Consider the following 27931-nt stretch of genomic DNA (forward strand, 5'->3'; position numbering starts at 1 on the left):
CAGTGTAGCATATGGTACACAAGACTGCGCTCCCAGGATTTATGTGGCAACTAAATTTCTTAGCAGAACAACAATTGTGAGAGCTAAGCCATCAGATGGCAATAATTACTCTTTCCCATTTCTCAGTGATCTGCTGAATATTTCTCTATCTGGTGGTAGCAACTAATAACTCATTGTGGGGGTAGAGGGACAATGTTGTGTCTCCTTCCTTTTAAACTCTCACATTTATCCTTCGCTTGTATCAGAAATGTCACAGTGCTCCTTGCAGGCTATACCAGACAAAATGGCTTGACAGTTTTAATGATGTTGTTCTCTGTTGTGGGTATGTCTGGGAAGTGTGTTACTCATGTGATACTTGGTGTGGCAATGTCTTGAACTGCACAAAATCAGTTGAACCTGCTGCCTCTTCCTGAAAACCTAGGAAGGTGCAAATTATGTGTGGAAAGTGCCAAGAATGGTGATAGGAATCCAGCTTTTCCAAGAGCCCTGTAACCCTGTAAGTAGAATCAGATAAATGTAGGAGAGATTTGATTCATCAGAGCAATGGAGTACACTTCCATGATTTCAGTGGTGCTTCAGGATGTATTCGGAGTTAAGCATATGTTTGGGTGGATTGTTAACTTCAAGTGTGTGATGGAGTGCTTTGCTGACTCAAGGACGAGACATTCCTTACAGCTTGTTGTTTTCCACACCGCCATCTGGGAAGAGGAAACTTGACAGGACGTGGGCTGTGTGAGACATTACTGCATTTCTGAAAGGGTATTAGCAGCCCTGAAGCTTCCAGGTCCTCTGAATCAGGATTTTTGTCTCTACGGATTTGTTTGGGGTGGAACAACCTCAGCATAGTGTTTGAAAGCAAATTTTCCATTTCACAGCATTTGCTAGGTTACCAGTTAGTATATCCAAATTAAAATAATTTCATGTTTTAGTGAGAGTCCTAGTGATGCACATGATATAGATGGAAAGCCTTACAGACCCAGCAGGTTTCTGGGGCTGAATTTTTAGATATTTTAGGAACTCTGTTTTGCACACAGACAACTGTAAGAATTCACATTTGCAAACACTTTTAATTACAGAGTCATCTCTTCACTGAACTCATTTTCTGAGCTGGGGGAGCACATCCACATTTGTATGAAATCAGTCTGTTTTCACAGTCTGTTAGACAGCTCACTCTCACACTGCAGCCAGATAGTACAAAAGAAGAGGTAATATGGACCTACAGTTGCACTTGTGGGAGAAGTGCAAGATATCTCGATTCGTCATTATTCTCCAGGTGCTTTTAACTTCCCAGAATACTAGATGGTCACCTAAAAAATGTCCAATACCATTTCTCCATCTGGTCAGCATAAACCCCTCCTTCTCTGATACCCTACCATCCCGTTCTAAAGCCTTTTTTGTGCTGCTTTGCATTTTTGATGAATGCTTATGGGAGAGTAAATGTTTACTGTTGCAAAATACATTTCTTTGTGAGAACTCTTCTTTATTCTTTTCCAGTGACAAAATGTTCCCAGCCTTCGGATTTGGAGCAAGAATACCCCCAGAGTACAAAGTAGGTGAATAAGAGAAATCTTCTCATTTCCTTCATTTATGGGGCATAAAATAAGGGAGACAAGGGAGAAGTGCAGGTTGAGAGCTGGGGGAAGCAGTTCCTACTGTGTGTTGTCTCTCATCTGGTTTTCTCATTAAGTAATACCTCACTGAAACCAGAAATCAAAATTAAACTTAAAAGAGGTATGTTATATAAAAAGGTTATATATATAAAAGAGGTATGTTAATGATATTAGCAAAACTTTGTTAATGGATATTAGCCTGCTAAAGAGGATTTAATGTTTGAACAGCACTCAACAACCATATTTCGAAGCTTTGTGAGCCTTGATTTGACAGAACCGATTTTTGTAGGATGGAATTCAGTGAGTGGCCTAGTGCCTTTGCTTTGTGGTGTAGAGACTGAACGTCTTCCTGAAAAAACAGATTTTAGAAGATTTTTGCTCTGTACCAAATTTCTGTTCAGTGGTGGACATCTTCAATACCAGGAAGAAAAATAGAAGAGCATATTCATGCTGAAAAGAAGCGGTATGTTTAAACAAAGCAGAGCAAAACAAAATGAGGGTGATCAAGATGGATGGTGTAACTAATTGTGGGCAGCATAAATATGCAGCTTGGTAGTGTTGGAGTGAAAAAAGTGGAATTAAAGAAGGATCATCCAACAGAAAAAAGACCTAGGGAGAAATAGGCAGAAGTTCAAATCCTGTCTTGCTCATGTAGAGACAGAATAGGCAGAATAGTGGTTCTGCACAAGTAAGTAACTAAAGACTGGTTGGGGACTCCGCAACTTGGATACTATCTGCAAAAAAAAAAGCAGAATTGGACTCATGATGATGCAGACTTCATCCAGTATTCCCAAGTCTCATACTCTGAGTTGCTTCTTTCAGCTGTGGCTGCACCAGGGAAGTGAACACTAGCTGAATGGGAATAATTCTCTGCAGAGACGGGTTATATGTTATTTAGTGATATAAAATGTGAATCAGCAGAAGGAGAAAAAATGTACGTGTCCTCATGGCTTGTAGATCTGATATCTGCATGAAATTCCAGTAGTGATGCGCAGCAGATTTGATAGGTGCAAACGAGTGTCTAAGATTAGTCAACATATGTTTAAATAGCATTAGCTTCTAAAGTAAAAATTGCTGTTATGGAAAAGTGGACTCTGCCTGACAAAGTGTTTTGCTGTGCCATGTTCCTGAAAAGGAACACCAGTGTTAATGCTTTCCAAAAATCAGAGATGGCAGACAGTTTCCAGAACTTTGATACAGATTTGAATGTGGTATATGCACAGAGAACATCTGTATCTGTTGCTTATCTGTTTCAACTGTAGCAGGTGATAACCACCTGTGCTGGGGAAGTGTTTTGGAAAATAAGAGTGCTTAGCAGCTTCTTCCACTAGATGCGTTCGTAAAACACGAGGACTGCTCATCAAATGTCCTTCCCTTTGTCACAAATACGTACATCTCTACCTGCGTTTGTATGGCAGTGATCATACAGATCAGTGAAAGAGCTGATCTATATGTCAGAACTAGATTGCCCTCTTGGGCCCACTCTGGACCATTCCTGATAAAGCCATGTACTAGTAACCTGGTGGTGTGACAGAGGCTGGATGTTCCACCATCTGTGAGGTAACCATCATTGCATGAGGGAGAGCTTGCCATTCTTTCAGCTGCTGAAAGCCATACTTGCCTCAAGGACTGCTCGAAGAACAATGTTTCTGTGCCAGTTGAAGTATTTTCACTGGTTTGCTGGAGATAGCTGCGGAGTAAAATTCACAGCTCCTTTCTTAACCAAAATGATCAGATTGTGACATTGATATGTTGGGTCATATGAGCATAATGGCAACATAATGACTTTGTTAGACCCAAGCAACTGTCTGTTCACTTGATTGTGAAGCGTTTCAGGTGCCAGATGAAAGACATATGTCTGGCTAGAAAGTGATTTCAGGGGTACTTTGTAACAAAATATCCCTACAATCACCATCACCAACTGATCTGATGCTTGGGAAGAACTGGTGTTGGCATACATTTCCTGATGATACAAAAAGAGACTTGGGCAACTTAGTTGCCAAAATCTGCATACAGGGGTCTTGCATGATAACATGACCTGTCCTGACAAAGTCTGTGTATTACTGACCTTTTAGAGCAGGAAATTGGATGAATCAGTGGGAAGTCTCTGGACTCTCAGGATGCGCTGGAGACACAACAGCACACCAGTGTGGTTAAAAGCTGTTAGTCTACTTTGTTGTTAAGCACTATTCTATTTGTACATATTAACAGAGCACTCTACAAAACACTCTTCAACCGTTCACACAGGCGCTTATCCATCAGAGCCGCAAGATGTTCTTCTTCTTAAGGTGTTCTTGGTTCTCATGCTGCTTATCTTGCACCACAGCTGCTGCTCTGAACAGTTCTTTCTTGCGTTCCCACAAATCAGGATCTTCACATTTTGCGAAGTTTGCAAAACATAGTGGTGAACTTAAGATGGAACTACTTGCTTTAGAATTACTCATGTGTGAGTAAACAAGTCCAAAAGTATATGGAGATACAACTGAGGGTCAGAATAACATCTTTAATCTTGTATGGGAACTGCTGAGTCACGGCCTGAACCTCTTATTGATCACCTGAGGTGAGCAATGAGTCAGCCACAGAGCACAGGTGAAGGCGATTCACCTGTGCTGCTGGAAGGGGTGGAGCCTGGCTGCACCTCTCCCAGACCCATTTAAGAGCTGACTAGTAGTGGGGAAGGATCTCTTCTGGAGATCTCTCCTCTGGAATTTTGCAGCGAGTCCAGGATGCAGGTAAGCTTTCTATCTATTCTCTTTTTGTTGTTATAGTCTGTTCTGCCAAACTCTCTTGCTTATTTCAAAATTATAACATCTTTATATTCATTGATTATACAAGTCTCCACCGTGGAAAACTGTCACAGAAAATGACAAAGAAAAAAGTGTTAAGGCATCAGCTTACTAATGTAATGAAACTTTGAAGAGAAGAACCACACTGCAGAGGGATTAGCCTTTCTGTGCAACAGATGGGGATAAGTAATTAACTGAGTGTCTATCAGGGGCACATCCAACTGGAACTGGATTAGGAATTAGCAGTCACTTGTGCTACTGTTCAGTTCCTCCCTGTAACATGCTGAATAGTCCATCCAAATACCTGCATTCTTACATAAGCAGTAACCTTTAGACCTTTAGAGTTCCTGCTTGGCTTTGGCCGCACTTCTGAATTGAAAGATTTGCTTTCTAAGAGACTGAGGAGTCCACCTCAAAATGAGGTGTTAATAAGTCAAGACCAATAATCCTGAAGATCCTTCAGTAATTTAGTCTACACTGGTATCATAAACTTAATTCAAAGCTGACAATATTAGTGTTTTACATGGAATAAAGCCAAGATACATAGGAAACAGTGAAGAAATAGTTATAATTGAAAGTAACAAAGAAGAAACAAGAGTGCTTACACCTTTTTTACTGAGAGGTATCTTCTTCTCCTGCAGAAATACGGTAACACTAAAGACACCACGGCGGTAGTGTGGATCTCAGACTACTCAAATGTTCTTTTGGTACTTGTGGTCGAAATTAATTCAAGTCATACATATCTTATATTAAAGGACAGCAGTGTCTGAACTGTGGTAAATCACATCTTCAAATCTAGATTGAATCATTATGAGAAAGTCTAAATTTTGTCTCCATCATGTGGGTAAATCTGCTTTTCATTTTAATTTAGAATACAGTTGAGCTTCCAGTCCTAATTCAGTAATCTAACCTGCATGTAGCACGTTGGTCTCTGCACACCAACAGCTGCTATCTTTTATTTCTTCCCGTAGATGACAAGTTGCTAGGTCTGTGGAAGAAATGATTCCCACTACCAAGGGTTTCTGAGTAACCGTGAGAGCCTCCATACAGTAGTAAAAGTAAGACAAAGCAGCTTCCATAGAAGTCTAAATGAAAGCTGATCAATATATGCTGGCAATAACACAGTAATGGGAGGCCAGAGGAAGGCAGCCTGATAAAAACAGTCACCAAAGTGGGTGGACGTAGTGGATTCAGGCCATCATGCTCAGTTACAAGCTGTAGGGAAATGGGGACTGTAACTCACTATTCAGCATAAACCACTGTGCTGTTTAGGACCAGCTGAAAGCCGCAACTTTCAGGGTGGGCGTAAGCTCCACATTTATTTGGCAAGATTTCTTGGGTGCACTAGATCGTATGGGAAACAGGTGTCCATTTTGATATGACATCACAAACCAGTGCCTCTGTTTCTTACTCTCTTGGGCTGCTTCCATTAGCTTGGGATGGATGCTGGAGGGTAGCATCCACCTGTCCATTTAGTGAGATTCTAGCTCCTCACATCCTTTTATATGCTACAGTAAGTGCAATGTTTACTATGCTGCGCATTGTTTCCCATAGAAAAATACACCTCTCTTTACATTAGCACTTCAGAACAGCGACAGCATCCATCTTTGCTGGCTTCTCATGAAACTCCTCAGGGTGAACCTCTTTAAAAACATATTTTCTAAATACTTTCTGCAGAATTTCTCTTTCAAGAGCACACTGTTACATTACAATGATTTTATTTTCCCTCATTTCAGCTCCAAATGAAAAGCATCAGCTGTTAGCAGAAAAAAAAACCAGCAGTTTCTTAGTGATATAAGGAATCTGTGGTAGTGAAGGAAGCAAGACATGCCATATAAAACATTCTTCATCAGTCTAGAAGTATTTCATCTTGTATTCAGCAACATGATCTTGTTTCCCCAAGACCTGACAATTACATTGGCCTACTCCTTTATCTAAGTAAACCTCTAAGAGCGATATTCCACACCTGAGTTCTAACAGTCCAGAATTGCAGAACATGAAGGCTATTTCACAGCACTGTCTTTAACTCATCACTTTTTTTCTGAGAAGCTTGATGTAAAGAGGTAGCTGACAATATGGACTCAGTGCTGCAAAGGTCACAGTGAAGAGGAGAAAAGCAAGCTGAATGACGTACTGACTTCCTAGCAGGCAGAACTCAAAGGAGCTGAGAAACTGTACAGAGGCACAAAACCTGCTGTTAAAATGAAATGTATATATATTAGAACTGTGTCAGCCCCGTGACAGGTGTATTATCAATAATGAAGTGTTCTTTGAAGGATATTAGGTGAATAATTAAGAAACAACTCAGTGTTTGTTTTAAGACACTTCTGCTTATTTTTGCATTTTTAATGAAAGCTCCATTCATTGTTTATACTGGGAAGATCCACAGGAAGGAACCTCACAGTTACAGAAATACTAAAGCCCCTATGTTACCATAACCTGCTTTGTTCAGTTTGCTGCACAGGTAAGGTATTTGAAAAGTGCTGTGTGTTCTTTGTGAGCTCCATGTTTTCCTGGAGACTAAGAGCAAAAATATGTGCGAAACTTTAAAAAAAAAAAAAAAAAATTGTAAAAGGATGTGTAACACACCAATGAAAAAGACTTGGATTTAGGTGTGGAAGCTGAGCAACATGCTGAAAAATCATGTATAAAAGGAAATAAATGGGCAAGCATTGCCAAGCAGAAATGTCTACACTGTGGTCTTAGCCAGAGACACAAGCTGTCCAGCTACCAAACTATTTGATTAATGAACATTCAGAAAATAATAGCTTCTCAGCAATAGTTCTTTAAATTTATTAGTGTCTTAAGCTTTTGCAAAATATGCAGACATCCAGTATTTAATTTAAGGACTGGCAGTGGCTTAATCATTTTCAATTTATCACAGGTAAGTGTTCAACATTGTGCCTCTCAGCATTTATGCTTTTGTGCATATCTATCTGTTCGTAGATTTTTTTTTTTTACTGTCTTTATTTGAATGAATAAGAAAACTTCCTAAACATGACTGAATTTGTCAGCTTGCTTGTCATGTAGTCACAGTATCGTCACCATAGAGGTTTCTGGAAAAATTTCAACTCCCTGGGACAAAGAGGTAAATTTAAATGGGCTTAACAACTTCCAGGAAAAAAAAAAAAAAAAAGAAAGATTACTAATTCTCAAAAGAATTGAACATATGTAAAATGAACAAAAAACATCTGTTTTCTGAGTCAAAGCAGCTCTTTGCATCAAATATGGAGGTTCAGGTAGAGTAAAAGTGGACTTAAGAAAATCTGGAGGCAAAAATAGGACAATGCATTTCGATACAACTTAAAATGTCTTTGTATAGGGCAGTTTGCCTCACGATTTTCATGGTTTTATTATTTGGCAGACTCCAAGGTAGGGTTTTTCTTGGGTATTTTGAGATTTATTTATGAAAGTGAATTTCATTACATCTCATAAGGAAATAAGTTTCTAACTATGTTAAATCTAGATGACTTCTACTAAAATTCTCTTACACGTGTGGAAGTATGTCTATGATTCTTGCAAGATACCTTCTCATGTACACCATCATGCTAGTTGACAGCTGCCTTTCTGTGTGCTTGTCTTTGCATATTTATAGGCATTGGAAGCATTATAGTGGTAAAAACAAATTGTGCTATAATGTGCATCAGCAAAAATATTTTAGACTGCTTATGTAGTTGGTGTATCCACGGAAGTGCGGTTGTTGTAATGGACTTGATGGTGTACTTACAGATACCTAGAGCTACTTCACATATTTCTCTTGTTAAAAACCTTGAAGGAATTACCTGAGGAAAAAAATTATGCCTGGTACAGGAAGTTCCTGGAAAGCTGTGTTTTAATAATCCCATCTCTATGAGCTGTCTGCTAAATAATTTATCTGGAGTCCTGTAGAGAGAACAGATTAATACATAGCCAAATGTAAGTAGGTTCCTTAGTTGGAGGCTTTGAGTGGTGCTCTGTGCTGCGTGGTAATGCCAGGCTTAATCACCTCTGCACTCCTGAGTTTCTCTCCGTTCCTTTTATGGATTGGTTTTAAGAGAGCAGGAGGGCTGAGCAGAGGGTCAGCTAATTATCTGAAACTTAATCCAGGATGTGTGACACAATCTCAGTTCTACAGGGACATTCCTTATTGTGAGGCTGAATTTCACTGCAAACAGGGCCTGCAATTCTTTGCAAGTTCCTCTGTGCCATATAATGATATAAAGCAATAATTCTATGTTTGTATGATGTGAGGTATTCCAAAATTTCCTGGCTCTTAACTTGACGTCAACATCATACAAATGACATTAATAGATTATATAAACAAGCTTGCTTCTGAACAGCCAGATGTCTTGTTATGTTTCCCCTAAGGATATCCCAGTCTGCAGCATCTTTGATATTCACTCTTTTCCTTCTTTTCTCCATTAGCATATCAGTTCTGGGAGTGCATAAGGGCTGTGTCATTCAGTGTCAGAAAGATGCCATTTAGTATACTGGCTTTGGGCCGTCTGACATTTTGACATCAGTATGGTTTGCCTTTCATCCTCAAAAGCCCTTGCATGCTTAACTGAATTTAAAAAAGGGGGAGAATGAGTTCTGGACATTTGGAGAAACTGCTTTAAAAAGATCTGTTATTGGTTGGCACTGAGTAATGATTTCCTGTTTGCGGACCATCCCTGAGCTGCACAATGAACTTCTCTCCTTCACGTTATTCTTATATCTTGTTTACATTCTGATCTATTTTTAAGAAAGAATAGAAAACAACCAAATTCTTCTTTATTCATTGTGTTTCTTGTCCGGCCTTTAGGGTAAATTGTAACATGGGTCTTGGTGAATGAGGATGACAGTGTATGAGGTCCGCTTGCTGTAGGAGAATAGCAGCCATTGCTCAGACAGTATTATTTCTCGGAACATTTTGCACACTTTCTAGACTAATTCCTGTTCTTCTTAAATAATAGTCTGGGTGCCATAGCTATGAACCAGATAAATTGTTTGTATAGTGTGATCCTGAAAATGTGTAACAACAGAAGTGTCTAGCCCATGCTTGCATAGTGTGAATTAAATAATGTATTTATAGCTCTGGAAAAGAATTGTGGTGTTCCTTTTCCTGTAATTTGAAATGCATTAGGAATAAAGAAATAAAATCTCTGAAGAGGCACAACATTGGAAGGATAAGCCTGCAGTTTATGTATGTGCATCACTTGCTATTGAGATGCAGGTAGTATAAAATATAGAAAGCCTAAAGGAAAAAGAAAGGCAATTGAACAACAGAAAAATAATCTGTGAGTGAAAACTCACACAGCCATTCTTGACAGCTGCAATTACCTTTGGCCTGCAGCTGGTCATGAGACTGGCAGATACCAGCTGGGCAAGTTGTGCTGGGAGACATACAAGAGCAAGCCAGACAGAAGTGCTCTGGAGCACCTCTGAAGCATATCTGACAGCCCTGCTCTCCTGTGCCTTCTTAGTGAAGAGTAGGCATAGTGGCTCTTTGCATTATCTTCTATGGCCAAGAAGCCTGATTTAAAACCCTTTGAAAGAGACAGCTGATGCTTGGTGTAGACATAATAAATTCCTGGCTAGGGCTGAGCTGGCTGAATGCTCTTCAGTGAGTTATTGCTTCAGTCCTTGAATTTTCTCCCATTGTAGTAGAGGTCCCACTTTATTTAACCTTTTAATAAGTAATGGTGAGCATCATTGTGGTGAGCAATTCCTTTACTCTGGAATGGTATACCTGAGCTCAAATTAGAATTATGCAAATTGCCTGCTTACATCTCAGCCATGTGCATTTTTTGCAAACCAAAATATATATGGATATGTTGTATTATTATATGTTGTTCAAAACAGAAATTGGGCTTCATTCCAGACAATTAAAGGAGAATTTGGAGTCTGAGCTGAAGAGATCATGAGAAATCAAGCCTCAGACATCAGGGAATGGTGCAAAAAGGAATCGGGAGCAAAGCAGACAAGAGCAAACCAGAAAATCAGAAAAGAGCATCTGAGGAAAGTTTCAGTCCCAGTACATTTGTGCTGTGGTTGCAGATCTCTAATTGACAGACATTCAGGAAGCCTGGAAACTGAGACTTACATTGTCTTCCATTATTTATGCATTCAGAAGTCTTGTATTATTTTCCCAAACCACTAAAGATAATAATATACTGTGTTCTTAAAAAATCAGCAATGTTTTTGTATTCACAGTGATTTATGTTAAAAAATAGCTCGGTGGTATTTCATTACAGACATATTTGAAGAGTGAGAAAGTGGGATATTTACTAAATTTGAGGGAAAACATTTTCCTTATTTTTCTGATTTCTCCTCCAATTACTCTAAATTCTTAATCAACTTAGATTTCTTACATTTCTTACATTATCTCACAGTGGTTCCAAGGGACTTCTTTGATCTCTTTGGAGAATAAATTATTTCCTCAGTAAGCCTGTGTCCCTCAAATGAGAAATTGTTTACATGTGCATGGAAGATTCAGAACAGGGCAGAGCATGTGCCCTTCTTTAGCTCTTCTGCAGTCTGTACACAGAACTAATGAGAGCTTGCATTTACATTCCACCTCAGCAGTGGGTTCCTCTTCTGTCGCTGGCATTGGTAGCCCAGTGCTGATGCCTTACTGATGTGATTCTCATGTGCTTGGGTGTTTTTTCTTTGTGTTCTTTTTTCCTGCTTTTTACTGTTATTTTCAAGTTTGATTCCAGCTGTGGTACTTTGTTTTCACATGGAGTTCAATCTGGGGCTGTTTTTCAAACTTAACGCTAAAAGTTTGAAAGATCTCTGGTTTAATGCAGAAAGAATGTAAAGAGTGTTTAATTGTGAGTTCTCTTTGAATAATTTTTCCAACTACAGTTTTCTCTTCTTTCCATTTATCTGCAGGTCTCCCATGATTTTGCAATCAATTTCAATGAAGACAACCCAGAATGTGCAGGTAGCACATCAGGACAGACTGCTGTAGTTCTGCTGTGACAAAATCTGCGTCTATTTTTTATTGTATCCCCTGAATACTTTTCAAAGTGTTTCTTAAAGAAAGCAGTTCTGAAACCTGACAGATTCAAAGAGCCTTAGCAAATGCCACACATTAATGTCCTAAAAGATAGGTCCTATTGAAAGTACACAGTGTTGGATGCTTAGGATTGCACATCCCTGAATTGCTACACGTTGCTGAAAACTAAAGCCATGTTTTCTGTGTTCCTTTTGGATCTACAGCAACATAGTTTGTGCAGCATTAGAGGAGCAAGATGTGAAAAGCAAGGCACGCTGTGCACCTCCTATAGTCAAACTCCCTCTGTTTACAGCCAGTTGTTTGGCAAGACTTATAGCAACAGTAGGCTACTGCAAGTCAGCCCAGCACCAGAGTCAGAGCAGCAGCTGAGGATAAGTGTGAGAGAAGGAAGCATGGTTTCATGACAGCAAATGCAGCAAACAGCTGTTTTAACACAGCATAGGTGATTGGTGTGTTCTGGCAATAATCACTAATCTTCAGTAGTCAGAGGATAGATTAGTGTAGCAGATTTTGCTGTACATCATATGTTTTCAAATGAGGTCTGTGGTGACTGATGCTGTCTGTAGAACCTCCTGCCATGATATTCACAATCTGTAAAAGGTGAGGATAACAGGAAAAAAAAATCTCTAAATAGTCTAACAAGTAGTATTAGACTTGCACATGTTTGAAAGTCTTGGTCAGATGATCGTTGCTGTCTGAATTGCACAAGTTTTTATTCTCCCTTATTCTTTGCTACCTTTGAAACACTGAAACAGGTGTTTCAAAATACACTTCTCATTCAAATTTTTTAGCTCTTCCTTTCAACCCTTCTCAGATTTATTTGTGGCTTTCTTTCTGGTATGGTCTGCAGAATGTGTTCAGGATGAAGATTAAGATGCCAGGGAATAAAGTGAGGAAAAGAAGAGAGGGCAAGCAGTTTAGCAGTTTAACAAAAAAAAAAAAAAAAGACATCATTAAAAATTTTCAGATTTCATGTATCTTAAATGGAAGGCCTGTCTTCTTGGGTCGGTAGGCATTTCTATTTTGTTAGCATACTTGAATTTTTGGCCTACTCCAGCCTCTGTAGGTCAGGTGCTTGAAAAGCATTTGGGCATTCTTATACACAATCCACCTCCTTTTTTGCCTCTGAGTCCAAGGCTAATACTTTTATCATGCTGACATTGTTATATAGCTATGTGCATTGACTGAATGGTGTTACAGTATTTGAAAAGGCTGTCACACCAGTGTAGTGCTAACAGCAAGTCAGAGATTGGACAGACAAACCTTCTTCAATTAAAGAGGTTACTATTCACTCTATGTGTAGAAAAGAAAATGCAGCAGTGAAAATGAGAGGAGATTAAAAAAAGGAAGAAGCCTCTCAATGATCTTTGCCCAAGCTTTATGTAACTTACTGTTTGTTATGTATTCACTTGTTATATGTGCTTTGAATAAGAGTCAGCTGAGAAGTTAATCCATCACCTAAAAGGTGTAGAGCTAAGAAGCTACAAGTTGGTTGCAGCATGGAGGAAGGCCAGAGAGGGAAGTTTAGAGCATTCGTGCACACATCTACAAGATATAAAAGGCTCTTCTGTGTACCATTTAAAATAATGTCCATCTGGATGAAAGCAAGAAAACAAGACAGACCAAAAAACATGTTGTTTAATCATCTGCTGCAGCTTATCATCTGCCTGTAATGAATGCTTGATTACTTCCTACAGCCAATGGTTCTGTGGTGTTTCTCTGACTTTTGTAGATGCCCACACTGCATTAGGAGGCACAGGCTGCAGTAACAACCCATCGTGTGAAGAGAGGATACTCTTTGGGCCAAGAGTGAGAGAGAGAGAGAGAATGCTTAGTCACCACACTATTTTACCTTGTAATATTTAGCATACTTGCCTTAAAAACACAGGAAAGTTACGAATATTTTGCTTTAAACAATGAAGCAGAGACTGGAACCAATATAAAGAGTATGTGTTTGCTTTGCTCTTGAGGAATGAAATCCCTTTCTTTGTGGAAGTAGTGCTGACACACAAAAGGGTTACGCATCACTCTTCATTGAATAGGGATTGTGTTAAAATGTCAACTCTTTAATGAGCAGAGAAATGATTAACAGACATTCAGTAAATCCCTCCTATCCTACCTGACTGAAAAAAATGTATATCTTTAATTCTACATGAGAGGAATTCTTTCCTGAGATTCAGTCCACCAATCCCCTGGGGGACCTCAACAGGCTTCCTGCAAATCTCATGAAGTCCAACTGCAAGGCCTTACACTTGGGTTGGTGCAAACCAAAACACAAATGCAGTCAGAGCAGAGAATGGATTGAGAGCAGGCTTGGGGAGAAGGTCTTGGGAGTGTTAGTGGATGAGAAGCTCATGAGTCAACAGTGCATGCTTGCAGTCCAGAAAGCCAACTGGATCCTGGGCTTAATCAAAAGCAGCATGACCAGCAGGGTGAGGGAGGGGATTGTCCCACTCTGCTCTGCTCTCACAAGGCCCCACCATTAGCACTACATTCAGCTATAGCCCCAGCATAAGGTCATAGATCTGATAGATCTGTTAGAGCGTGTTCAGAGGAGGTCCATGAGGATGCTCAGAGGGCTGGAGCACCTGTGCTACAGAAACAGACTGAGAGAGTTGAGGTTATGAGAGTTGAGCTTGGAGAAGGCAAAGTTCTGGGGAGACCTTATAGCAGCCATCCAATACCTAAAGAGGATCTGCAGGAAAGATGAGGAGGAACTTATAGAGTATGTACTGATAGGACAAAAGATAATGACTTCAAACTAAAAGAGAGGAGATTTAGATGAGATATAAGGAAGAAATCCTGCAATCAGGGTGGTGAGGCACTGACACAGGCTGCCCAGAGGATCTGTGGATTTCCCCAGCCCTGGAAGTGTTCAAGACCAGTTTGGATGGGTCTTTGGGCAACCTAGTGGGAGGGATCCCTTCGGGGGGTTGGAGCTGGATGATCTTTAGGGTCTCTTCCAACCCACGCCATTCTGTGATTTTTGTGAAAACCCATCAAGACTAATGAAAAGGCTTGTGCTTGCATAATAACAAATGGGGACATCCTGTGATCAGCAGAACTTTCCTTATGGTTTATATATGGGTTGGAGAGAGCCCTACATGGCTCTGCAGATAGCACACTCTGTGCATTACAGACTCTTCTGTAACTGCAGTGTAGCTAGGCAATGCCCAGATAACTTCATACTCAGTAACCCTAATATTGAATCCAGAGTAACTGAAGCAGCACAGAGTTCAGTATGGGATGAATATTCAATCAGAGTCACAAGTGGATTTTGTAACCCCCAACGAACCCACCTAATATCTGTAGAGAATCTAGCTAGTGCAGGAGGCCCGTACAAGCTGCAATAACAATTTGGACTCATTTGTAGATATACCTGGACATTCAAAAGAAATGCATATTTTCAGTTTTCTTGCTTGTAAACTGAGCATATTTGATATAAAGATCAATGGAATGCATAAACTACAGATATTTGCACATTTTTCCCCTATTACCATTTCTATTCTGAAAAAAAAAAATAGTGTTTATAGTTTTTAGTTTATTTAGAGTATTTACAGTATAATATGTTCATAGTCTATTTAGTATTTACTTATTTACATATAATCTTATCTTATAGTCTTTATTTTCTGGAGAAGAAAATGACAGCATCTGATCTGAATAAATATTTCTACACAATACGTGCGTTCTTCTATATACATGTGCAGATGCTTACACTGTATTTCATTAGAACTATTGAACATGGATTCAGATTAAAAAAGGAAAGGGATGAATTGTGAAGAAAAGTACACTATTGGCTTTGCCTAAAATGGAAGGGTCCAAGAAAAGTAAGCCACAAGGTAAACCACTCTCATATCCTTTTGGATTCGGATATAGGAGGAAGGCAGATATTTCTGAAAGATATTGAACCCAGACTATATACAAAGTATGTGTTTCTAGAACGTGTTTATTTCTAGGATGAAAACAACCTCCTGACGTGAACCATGCTAGATCTATTTGGACTACAGGGAACAAGCTTTATCTCATATTATTTTAATGCATAAATTAAAAACACATTGTATCTTTGAGAAAATTTATGAGGCCTTTGTGCAAGACCTGTAAGTATACATAATGAAGACTTAGTGACTTTAAAATTGGGAGTTAACAAAGGACCCATTTTGCAATATAGTTTAGTCACTGGAATTACCAAGGGAAATTTTGTACCTTTACTCTACATTTAAGCAATCGTAACTATAATTGGAGAATTTTCTTTTATCTGTGAGCATTGCAATGGAATTATGTGTTTGTAACTATCTACAAAGAGAGAAGACTGTGTTCCCCACCATTTCATCATAGGAGGTTCAGGTGTATCATTGTTAAGTTATTGCATTAAGTTATTTGATTTGTTAGTAAAGGATCCACACTCATATATCCTGTAAACACGGCTGAGTAAAATCTCATGAGTGAGCCAGTCTTGATGCAAACTGCAACTGGCTCAGGATCTCACCGAAGCCATTTCATTCTTCAGCTTCCTTTACACAACTCTTCAATCTGTCATTTTCTTTCCAACTTTAGACCTCTAATCCTCTAGGTCTGTTAAGCTGGGATTCTGTCTGTGGAGGCTAACGTGCATCATTCCAAGAAGTGCTTCTTCTCAATGATTGAAAACTCCAATTCTTATTCTGTGATCTGTCAAGTGTGTCAGCAGAAGTCTGTTCTCCTTGGTCTGGCTATATATCCTGAAATGAAAAGCCATAAATAGCTAGTTCTCCATCAAAACTTACTGACTAGAGCTCATTTTTCTTAGACTGGAAAGCATTCTTCTATTTATTCCAAGATTTCACAGTTTTTGGTCACAGCTGAATTCAACCTGTGAGTAATTATGCAAATTCACCCTGAAAAACTGTTCTCCTAGCACAAGGGAGTTAGGTATTTGCAAAGATGCTTGAGTTCCTTGACAGCTCTAGATTGTAAGTGCAAAGGGTAAGTTTGTTGGTTACTATCATAACAAGCAGAAATAAATATCTACCTGAAGACAAGGAAAGAGAAGTGTTGAAAGGCTTTTAATTTGTGCCTACCCTTTTAGCATGGATGTTAGCTGGTGATCAGCAAGTAATCACTTACACCTTGAAATGAGAAGAACAAAACCTGTGGCATTGCAAGCTAATACCTGGAAAATAGGCATTAAGCACTGCTGGGAAGAAGCATGGTATAATGAATTATCTATTACGAACTAGACTCAAGGCAGCTAGAGGCAGCTTCTCAGAAATTATCTCAAATTGTTAGTGCTTGCTAATTGTGTGACATTTTGAATTTACTCATTAAGAACCTTTTATTTACACTTTAAATAAGCATGATATTGGTTATATGCTCACATTTGCTTTTCCTACCAGGAATACAAGGTGTTGTGGAGGCTTATCAGAGCTGCCTTCCAAAGCTGCAGCTCTATGGGCCAACAAACATTGCTCCCATCATCCAGAAGGTGGCAAAATCAGCATCAGAGGAGACCAACACCAAGGAAGCCTCGGTAGGGGCATGATGCTTTGTTCTTGCACTGTCTTGTAGGCCACACAACAGGATCTTTCAGTGTATATTAATAATGCCTTACTGGCTTTTACCAACTACATTCACAGAAGTCACTTTCAGTCTATGGCAGCTGGAGCAGTGTATCTAACCTTTACATCTTTAGTAGTCATACCTTTCAGTTCTTACCCCACTGTTCTGTTTCCTGTAATACACTTATGTCTTTGCAGAGGAAATATAAATGGCAGGACTAGGGCTACAAAAATGCAGGGGTCCAGCCCTAACTTTCATTATACAAGTAGATGAATTCAGATGTTTCTCTACACAGACTACCTATTTTCAAGTATCTTACAGAGACTGTACTAGAATATTTTTTTATTTTTGTCAGCTAGGTGTTTTGTTTTTTTTTCCCAACCATTCCTCTGATACAGTAATACAGTTTTCATTTTACTATTACGGACATGTAGTACTATGTACCCTTTGGAAATAAGGAGACAAGTCTGTTAGCCTGCATCTGATAGATTCATGGCAGATTTATTGGGCTGTAAGACTTAAACATAGATGGTATGTAACATACCTCTACAAAATGCTTTAGGCTTGTTTTTTTTCCTGTTTTTCAGACGGAATGGGAGAAAGGGAGATTAAGAGAACAGGACAAAGTGTGTGAGAAAGTAGGTTTGAAACACCTACAAATGTAAAGCAGTGCTGTGGGAGTCAGGGATGTAACAGATAACTCAAATATTGCAGCATGAAAAATGGTCATGTATAGGAACAGAACAGAGATGCACATTGACATGCATCCCATTACGAGTCTTGGAACTTTCCCTGAGCTTTCCCGTTAAGGCAGAATTTCCCAAACATTTCTTTTCATGACTCTGGGCTTGTGATTGCCACTTCATTACAATTTGCAGTGTACTGATACTATGTAGAATCAGTCCTACAATGGTGAATTGCTGTATTTGAATTTCCATACCCAGCTAATCTCGAGGTGGCTCACGCTGTTCCCAGTGCTGTCTCTGAGCTATTATGTAGCATTTAATAAATTGCTTCATTTTTCTAAACCTAAGCTTCCCCGCTTTCTGTTTGCTTGAACATCAAATTAACTTGTAGCATGATTCTTCAAGATGAAGTTACCTCTTTGTGTATTTCATTTTACTTATGGCAGGAGGTGATGAACAGAACTGTGTGTGAGTTTACATAGCTGTATATAAATAAACTGTAATGATGTTTTCTGTTGGTACTGCTCGTGCAGAGTGACCAAATTCTATGACCTGTTCAATCCTCTTATTAATGCACATTTGTTAAATGGCTCCAGCTGCCTAGCTGTTCATAAAGGACCCATGTGAGAGCTGCTTTTTCCCATTACCAAGTGAAGATGTAATAGCCTATTTGATCCCAGACCAGTGAGCCCTGGACTATTGGGAAAGAAATGACAAGCACAGAAAATTGCTTGCTCTCCTTTAGAGAATGAGTAAACCTCTCCTAAGGGCTGCATATAAAGTGTTCGAAAATGGATATTTTCCTTTTCTGCACATGCCCTGCCTCTTCTCAGGGACATCATCGCTCTGCAGAATACAGCAGCCCTGCCATGGTGGGGTGCTTCTCCCACAGGCACCATTGGGTCACCCTGCAATTTGCAGATGGCTGCACCCATCTCGCTTGTCTGTTAGCAAACCTCTTCTGCAAAGTGCTGTCATAACCTCCCTGATACCTCTGCTACAAGCTTGTAATGCTTCAATGCCCCATTCCTTTCTGCCTCCCACTGGTTCTTCCCAAGGGGAAGAAAATAATCAGAAACTGTCAGCAAAAGTGACAGTGCAGCAGATGGAAAATAAGGCTGGTGAGGATATCAAGACTCTTCCAGACTTCCCAGCCAAAGTCCTACTCTCTCTGCCCTAGCAGCTAGAACTCCTCTTTTCTTCACCTGGCTCCCTCCAGGTCCGGGAACTGATGTAAACTACAGCTAAGCTGCAGCAGAGGAGAAGTTAGCAACTGACGAGGTTTGGATGGGAAATGCACTTAACATTTGTGTCATTATAATGGCTCTTTTCTCTTTTAAAAATCTGTGATTGACAGTTGTCAGAATTTTATATATAAAAAAAAAAAAGGCTTTGAAAGATGAACTAATGGTTTTTACTTCTTATCCAACAACTTCAGCAATATTTCATCTTGCTCATTCTAACGGATGGCGTCATCACAGACATGGCTGACACCAGGGAGGCCATTGTCCACGCCTCTCATCTTCCCATGTCAGTCATCATCGTCGGGGTGGGAAACGCCGATTTTAGTGACATGCAGATGCTGGATGGTGATGATGGGATCCTGAGGTCTCCCAAGGGCGAGCCTGTGCTTCGAGACATTGTCCAGTTTGTGCCATTTAGGAACTTCAAACATGTAAGCTGACTTTTCCATCCGTTCTGCTGAAGAGTGAATGTGTAAACATGTAGTGAATGGTCCCTGGGGCTAGGCTTAACATTGGTTGAAAAACAGTATATAAACTATACAGTATGTCAGTGGCATTATTGTGTCAGAAATGAAATCAAAACAAATAAAAAACAAATACATAATAAAATGTTCTTCATGAGTGACATGGTTGGGAAAGAAGAGATGAGAAAATCCTTGTGCTTCTTGTGGTGCCCACCCTTATGTCCACTTCCTCTCTGATTTTAGTTTGGTTTTTCTCCCTGTCGTATTTTCCCTGATATCTCTTTTCCATTCTATCTTCATGCATTCTGTTAGGGCTATTGTATTGCATTCCCATATATGTATATTGTCCTTTCATTTCCACAGAGAAATGAAACAGCCTCAAATTTGCACTCAGTGGTTTTCCCCAGGAGGCTGCTTACTTGTTGACATTCAGATCCCTGAATTCTCAAAGACAGAACAATCCATTCAGAGCATCCTGGTTGTCTGTAAACCTTTCCTCAAGTTCTGTACAAGAACACAGGCAAGCAGGTGCTGTTACTAAGAGTTCCCTGTGCCTTCAGCCAGCTGTTCCCATGAATCCCTATGTGGTACAGGAGACACGCTGGAGGAGGAGAGGTGACAGACCCAGCGCTGACTTGCCAAATTTGAAGTAATCCCTTGGCCATGTACTTTCCTCCTCAGTCACCCGTCGACATTGCAGCATCTGTCCCAGGGACATTTGCAGCACCTGAGTAGAGGCAGTGTTTCACCCCCAGAAGCTTTTCCTCCAAAAGATAGTTTTTTCAGGGTCCTTTTCCTCTATATGAAGGCATGGAATAGACGTGGTTCATCAGTGATGCCGATTCCACTCTTTTCCCCTCTGTTTTTCCATCTTTCTCTACCCTCCTCCCCTCATTCCTTCTGTGATATTTAATCATTTTTCCTCACTGTTTTTTCCTCACCTTAGTCTAGAAAGGAGACCCTTGGGATTAGATTAGAGAATTTATTTACCCTACAGCATACCTGTTTCGCTTTCATCATAAAAGAGCCCTTCTCAAGCTGCTCTCATTCTCTTAGTTCTGGATTTGTCACCCATAGGTTTTCAGTTCTGGGTTGGTTTTGGTCTGCATATGGGTTTACACTGTTTACATTTCTTTAGTTTTTCTGGTCTTTTTGTTACTCACAAAATACCTTCATTTTATTATTCTCTTCTCCAGAGTTGTTCCTTTTTCTCTCTTCAAAAGAAACTGTTGCCATGTTTGTCACAGCTGTGGACACCGTTCTTTCTTTCACTAAATTTACTGACAAATAAGTGAAAGACTTGTTCCCTTTTTCCCTTTACCATTATGTAAAGAATGTGTCCTTGTACGATGTAAACTTCACGTTGTGCTATTAGACCACACTAAATGGTGGCAGGTTTGCCTCCGAATTGTAGATACGTACGTTTTGTGTTGACAGCTCTGCTCAGCCACCTATTAAGTATCTGCTGGAACAAAGTATGAGCACGACCTGCTCATAGCTCACAGTTCTTCATCAGATAATCACAAGTGTGTGGTACTGCACCAGTCTATTGTGAAAGTGTCAAGAGGCAAGTTATTTATGGACTGGTGCTAGACCTGCTTTCAATTAGCTGAAAAATGTTTCTGCAAGGAACTGGCAAATCCAGCTGCATTTGTTAAATTTAGTTTCACTTTGTGTCTTTATAACAAAGTTGAAATCATCCTTGATTGGACAGATTAACGCTGACAGTTGCAGCTCTGCTTGGGCGCTGAATATTTTGTGCCTTATGTTAACTTTTGAGTGATTCTAAATGTTAATTAATTGCAAGCATTGGTCAAATGGCAAGTGTGTCTTATTTTGAGCTGTTGTAGATTAACTACCCCAGTATTGGGAGAGGACAGCAATCTTAAAAAATCATTGCTCTTGTTAAATAGAGAGATTTTTCTCCCCCTTTCTCTCAGTAATGGGGATAATATAGCATTAGAGAAAGATAATGTGTTTGCTATATCACAGATGCCAATATATCTTATACAACTTGATATTTAATCTGTATATTATGATCTTTCAGCTTTTCAACAAATGTCAGTGTAATGGATGAGTGCCCATAACAACAGCCACTTCTGCTTGAATTTCTTTGTTGTGGAAGCCAGATAATATTTCTCTGGACAAACTGACATTCACAGCCATTTTTCTTACTTACCCTCAGCATGAACAAAAGGCCATGCCTGTTGCATCAACTAGTGGAATAATTTTTGGTAATAGAAATAACTGTGAGGTTTTGAATTTAGGTTTTTTGTTGTTTTTTTTTTCCCCACAGAAAATATAGATTTAACCCAAAATCGGGTTTGTCAGATCACTTCTGATCACATACGAGAATTACCATAAATCAATATGTTACATTTTACAGCTTTAGGGAAAAGATGTATTTGATTAAAAATCACATCTCTTTTGTCAGTTTTTGTCTTTTTTTTTTTTTTTTTTACTGTGTGTTTAGTTCTGCTACTTTGTATGTTCAACTCTTAAGTAGGAAAAGAAAAAGGTGAATGATTTCATTAGAAGGACTACATATCAAGTTTTATAAGGTTTGTAGATTTTTCCACTAAGTCATTTATTTATGCCAGAATCCATATTGCCTGTACTGCTGACAGAAGGAGGGATGTTATGGGATGTTATTTGTGAGCAGTTATTTTTGTTGTGATAGAATAGTAAACCCAAACTCATTTTGAGTCAAACTAAACAATATTTTTTTCATTGCTTCAATTCTCAGGTCAGCCTGCAACTCAGAATCTCATATCTCTTGAAAGAGATGAAAAATAACATTCCCAGAAGCTGCCTCTGTGAGAAAATCGAAATGAGGGAGAAGGGAATTCTAAAAATAACCTACAGATAAACTTATCAAATAAGAGGGATTCCGACTTTAGGGAAGGGTCTGATCCTTGGCAGCACTCGTACATACATTTAAGTTAGTCAGTTACAGTTATTCACATATCATAAACTTCATAGCACCATTTGGTGTTTTACTGGCTCAAGACCGGAGATACAAAGTTTTATTATTAGGGTTTAATCTTCTCCTACATGATGTCTTGTATCAAGAGCTCTTCAGTAAAGCATTAATCATAATTGTTTCGATTCCTAGCAAATCTCTAGTTGCAGCTCCAACTCAAAAAGACATTCCTTATAGTTTAAAATATAAGTGGCTCACAGACCAGAAGCAAGGTGTGTTTATGGCTATTTCTGTGCTTCTGAGTTAAAAGTGGACGGCTACACCTTGAAGAAGAGGAAACACTTTAGCTACACATGGATTTGGACAGTAGGTGAAGGGCTGTAGCCTTAACCCTAGCTGTAGTTGAGTTCCATTGCCCTCATTCACAGGGATACTATATGGGTTGATTTTTCTCTGTTTAAAAAAGCATTTACTGTGCACAACTTGGATGCAGCAAATAGATGGTATTGCACTTAGCATTGTGTTTAATTACAAACCTAACAACTGCAACTTAATAACACCTATCACAAATAAGTAGGGAAAGCATAGTTCTTCACCACTGCAAAGAACAATGTTTTGCACTATGCATTGTAATTAAAGATTATGCATGGTAAAGCTGTAGAATGGAATCAGCAGTCATTTGCAATATATACCAATTATCATCAGAGGGGATTATTCTCTTGCTGCTCAGCGATCCAATTGTTGTGTATTAGCCATCAGATGAGAACTATTCATCTTGAGGTGTTTCTTGCTAGGTTGCTCTTCAAGCATCACATTTAAACAGTGGTGGAAATGTTACAGCATTTGTGTATCATCTGTGTTAAGAGCCCAGTGAAGGTAACTTAAACAGTGCTGCTTAACTAGGCTGGTTTTTAGCTTGGAAGCCATTGGGTGTTTCTTAATTACACAAGTGCTGCTTTGCACCATTCACCACACAACAGTGCTTTATGTACAGGTGGCCTGAACATGGAGAAATCACCTTTCACCATGTTTGGGGATGCTCCCTAGTAAAAAGAGCCCCAGGACCAACAAGCATCACCACCGTGGTGAGGCAGCAATGCAGACAACATATGTGAGGCACAGGTAGCCTGTTGGCACGTGGGTGCAGCAGGCATAATAGCTTAAACCTTAGCAGAAGGCTCCTCACTTCTCATGCACACTGAGAGGTACAGGCACTAGAGAGACAAGTAGCATCAGGAAAATGATGAAGAGATGAGTGCTGCTCCCATGTTCAGATATGCAGACTATGTGTGTGATCCACAGAAGCTGGTGGCAAGTGTTCCTGCCCAGCATCTTTAGGCACAGAGCAGGAGGGAGTTGTGCTTGTACTGCTGGCCCAGCTTCCCCCACTCCCTGTTTTACCCTTTATGTACAGTTGTATTTCTATAAAATAGCACAGAGACAAGTTAAGGTACATGCAGCCTTAAACTAGGTACAGCAGATTAAATCTCTCAGACTGAACTTCAAGCATTTGCATTTTTTTCTGCATTTTTGAGGAAGGCTCATAGGGAATTTAGTTGGGTAGGCTGACTCACAGGATTTGGAGTCAGCTTTGATCCAAATACACAGAAACGGCAAATCCAAAACATGGGTCAGGAGGGTGCCTTTGGTTTGCATTGGGCTACAGGACACCAGTTCTATCAGTGATGGATACGGGGTCTGAAGAAAATCTCTGTAGCACGTGCAGGTTAATTGTTGCCCACAAAACATCCACAGGCCCCATAGAAGCACTGTCATGGTGCAAGGCAGCAATTGCCATTGCCAATAGAGAGCAAAAACCAGCGGCCACCTCTGCATCTCAGGGATGTCAGTTCTTATAGGAGCTGTTCCTGGGAAGTGCCCACCACTTGAATCTTGCAGGAAGAGCTTTAAAGCCTCCACAAAATCTGGGAATTAAACCTTTTCAGACAATGATTTAGTTCCAATGAAAAAAAAAAAAAATTATTTGAATTTAAAACTTCCCCAGCCATTAAAACACCATACCAGCAGCTGAAGATCAGAGTAGTGATGACGGCCTCCCATTATACGGATGTCCACCCATGTTCAGCATGAAATTCTGCAGGGTCCCTCAGTGAGTACTGGTGAATGTAGTCTTTGCAGAGCATTTCATCATGATATGGTGCTCTCTGAGCGCAGTGAACTTCAGGAGAACAGTTGCCTCAGCCTTGAAGAGTCCAAATGGATCTGAAAATGTGCAGAACACTCTTGTCTTTAGCATACTTCTAAGTGGCCTTGTATAAATGCCCAGACTGACCAACAAAATGAATTTCATAGTGCCACTCTGTACCATAAGTCTTGCCTTGATCTTGTGGCTCCAATACTGCTAAAACCCATGGCACTTATAGCACAGAGACAGGTTAACATTTGTGTTTTCTACCATTTCCTGCAGGCCTCCCCAGCTGCTCTAGCAAAAAGCGTTTTGGCTGAAGTTCCAAACCAAGTCGTGGACTATTACAATGGCAAAGGGATAAAACCAAAATGTGTGTCAGAGTACGAGTCTTCCAGGACACTAGCTCCATGAACCTGCCTGCACTCTTTTACAAAATTAAAAAAAAAAAAAAAGAGAAATGCTACTGTCTACAACTACTGTACTTAAAAATGAAACAAACAAAAAGAATAGCACGTTTTGGTGATTTTTATCTAAAATAACCTTTTTTTTGTTTGGTTGGTTTTTTTTGCATGTGTAGCCCAAAGGCTTAAATCTGTTAAGCAGTGGTATTGTTGGAACCTTTTTATGAGGAAAAAAAGTCCAGAAAAAAAAAAAGTGAACTCTTTCCATTACAGCATGTCTCCTTGAAATAAAGTTATCTGTATCTGTTTTTTATACAGGTTTGTTGAAATTTTGCTAAATTTCTTATCTTTACACTATAAAGCATTTTGAAATATTTATTGAGAGTCGATAGCCAAAATGTATTTGGTTTAATCTGCTATGAACTATGAGAGATTTTTCAAAATGGCAGATGCATGAACTGTATTTTGCATGTTTAAAATAAAAACAACACAGTTTTGCAGTTGTTGTCTTTATTTCTCTCTCTGCCACAATGTCTTTATTTCTCTCGCTGCCTGCTTTCAACTTCTGGATTCCAACAAAGGGGTAATCAATTATTTCAAGAAATATCTAGTCCTGAGCATGGGCATTTCTAACATCACCAGTTTGTAATATGGGTACCCAAACACTCCCACTCAGCCTGTGGCCTGAGCAGCAATTTTTAAAAGCCTGACATATTCATATAGAGCGTTCAGACCATAGCTGTGAACAGATCTGGCTTGGAGGGCATGATGCATCAGGACTGCATGAAAAAATATGCCCACATAATCCAAACGATCTGCCTGGCTTTCCAATGCATTGGTTTTGGCTACCCAGATTTAGAACCTATTATGTTTGGGAACTCTTGTTTTGTTTCATTTTTGTTTTGTTTTTTTCTTAATCTTGCACCCAGTATCCAACTTCGTGTGACACATTTTCTGAAAGAAATTTTGCAGGGATTTTGTGGCAACTGAAAATTGAAACTTCTCACAGCTGTTGTGTACGATAGAACTGATTTCATATCAAAAAAAAATATATAAGAGAACAAAGAAGAACACATTAGCAGTGGATTGATTTTTCCATTGAAATATTAAAATGTATTCACCAATGAAGAAATTAGATCAGTGTTTGAATTTTGGCTTCTTCATTCGCTAGAATACAATAGAGAAATAAGTAACTTGCTCAAAGTTAAGGCTAATGTTTGACCAAAAATAATTTTGTGTGGGATTGTCCAAAGGGCATAGCTTTGGATGAGTAGTACTCCCATTGAAGTGAATACATTTGTGTTGTGAGTTCCAGAAGAAGCCATTTGGGGCCAGTGTTGAATATTCTGGAAAATCTCATTTGTAAGCAGGCTTCTTTGGTTTTAGACACACATATTTTTCCATGAGTTTGCAGATAATGTAGAACTGTAATTCCTTTGTTTTCATTTAGAAGTAACTTCCATGAGATCGGCTTTGACTGATGATTTTGTACCATAAAATGAAGGCCACAGGATAGCCAAGACACATGGGGCTGTCTTCCCAGCACATTCAGTTCTGCTCCATCTAGATCCCTCAGAGCAATCTTTCACGCTTCCTAGTAAAGATTTCTTCAGGTGATCAGGTATTGAACAGCAGCCAGTTTTACTTGGTAAAATGTATAAACTGTGTGAAGATGACCCAACTGATAGATCTTAAATCAGAGCCACTCTGCCAAGTTATCTAAAACTGTAGCTTCTTATTCCTATTTCTCCCTTTTTCCTTTTCTTCCCAATATTCAGAAGGAGTATTTCCCTATGTTAAAGCACACGGCTGAAAAATCAATGGATCAATGTTCTTTGCTCCTCTATAATATTATTTTGTAATTTTGGGAACATTGTTTAACTTTTCTGTGCCTCAGATTCCTCGTCTGCAAAATGAAGATCACTGCTGTGAATTCATGAACATCTCATAATGGTACTGGGAGATTTCTGTATTTGAAATGTGTTCTGAGATCCTCAGAGCCATGATGGTGCTCTTGTAACATAAAGAATATTACTTTACCTGGCTATGGATTCAGAGATGCAAAGGGCAGCTGAAGAGGGGCCTTTTCTTTATTGTTTGCCAGACTGAAGGAGAAAGAAAATACAGAAATCAGATAAACAGTTCTGGTACATACGATCCTTCACTAAAGGACTTGTGGAGTGTTCACAGTTGCATGGAATCGAGGATTTACAGCTTGTCCTTAGCAGAGGTGTTACAGTGAGCATCTATAATACAGCATCACACATGGTTTAGCTGGTTATTGTATGCTGAGCTATATAACTCACCAGTCATCTTCACATATGTAGATGGTCTACATAAGTGTCTGAAGACAACCATAGCTGCCACAGATCTTTCTGTTTATTTCACATGATCCAGATCATAAATGCTGCCTGCTTAAAACCAAAACATCACCAGTGGGGACAGATCTGCAGTTGTGCACCAGCCCCCAAGGTACCTGAAAGAACACCTCCATGATATTGAAAGCTCAATTGGAAATCTCCCTCAATCTACTCAAATTCTAGCAAACAAGCATGCATAATAATGATAGAATCACAGAATGGTTTGGGTTGAAGGGATCTTAAAACTCACTCAGATCCAGCCCCTGCTGTGGGCAGGCCTGCCACCCACTGGATCAGGCTGCCCAGGGCTCCATCCAACCTGGCCTTCAGAATCTCCAGGGATTTCCTGAAAAAAAGATGAAGAAATGAAAGAATTTTCAGTGTCCCAGCTGATGCAGTGCAATACGATGGTATTGGCTTTGTGCAGAGTAGTATCATTAAATATATGAATATATCAATGAAATGATACTTAGGGTTTAGCAAGGCCCTTTTGCCTTAGGCTAAGCTGCTGTCATTGCTCTTGCAGATATTTAATTTCTACTGGTTTTATGGATCATTTTAAATTCTGAAAACTACTTTATTATAAATTATATCTTGTCCCTTTGAGGTAATTGATGGTCTTCACTGCCTACTGTAATTCTGCATCCATTCCTATTGCCTCTTCAATCCAATCCAATACCCAGAAGTCTCAGAATATTCAAGGTGTTCATCATCCCTGTTAGCCCAGAAATATATTAATTTCTCTAATTCTTGAGCTAGAAATGGAGATGAGTTATATTTTTAGTTATGTA

The 27931-nt window shown here is 39.4% G+C and overlaps 1 protein-coding gene and 1 long non-coding RNA gene across 10 annotated transcripts in view; one reads left to right on the top strand and one right to left on the bottom strand.

Annotated features, from left to right (window-relative positions):
- Positions 1 to 25261, top strand: part of CPNE4 (copine 4) — a 283000-nt gene extending 257739 nt beyond the window's left edge. For all 8 annotated transcript variants that reach the window (XM_090142441.1, XM_090142447.1, XM_090142443.1 and 5 more), the window contains 5 exons: positions 1495 to 1549; positions 11252 to 11303; positions 16751 to 16884; positions 19038 to 19274; positions 24659 to 25261. In XM_090142441.1, coding sequence (XP_089998567.1) covers positions 1495 to 1549; positions 11252 to 11303; positions 16751 to 16884; positions 19038 to 19274; positions 24659 to 24790 — 610 coding nt within the window. In that variant the 3' untranslated portion in view covers positions 24791 to 25261. The remainder of the gene's footprint in view (positions 1 to 1494; positions 1550 to 11251; positions 11304 to 16750; positions 16885 to 19037; positions 19275 to 24658) is intronic.
- LOC149917426 (uncharacterized) lies at positions 15780 to 27921 on the bottom strand. Of its 2 annotated transcripts, XR_016467682.1 has the most exons (4): positions 27391 to 27921; positions 26821 to 26885; positions 24253 to 24453; positions 15780 to 16096 (listed from the first exon to the last, which is right to left on the bottom strand). It is a non-coding gene; the product is annotated as an uncharacterized LOC149917426 (long non-coding RNA). The 2 variants fall into 2 exon arrangements; XR_016467681.1 differs by lacking the exon at positions 15780 to 16096 and having other exon boundaries at positions 24162 to 24453.
- Between the last annotated feature and the right edge of the window lie 10 nt (positions 27922 to 27931).

This window comes from Phasianus colchicus, chromosome 6, assembly GCF_987193195.1.
Source record: "Phasianus colchicus chromosome 6, bPhaCol1.hap1.1, whole genome shotgun sequence".
Classification (NCBI taxonomy): domain Eukaryota; kingdom Metazoa; phylum Chordata; class Aves; order Galliformes; family Phasianidae; genus Phasianus; species Phasianus colchicus.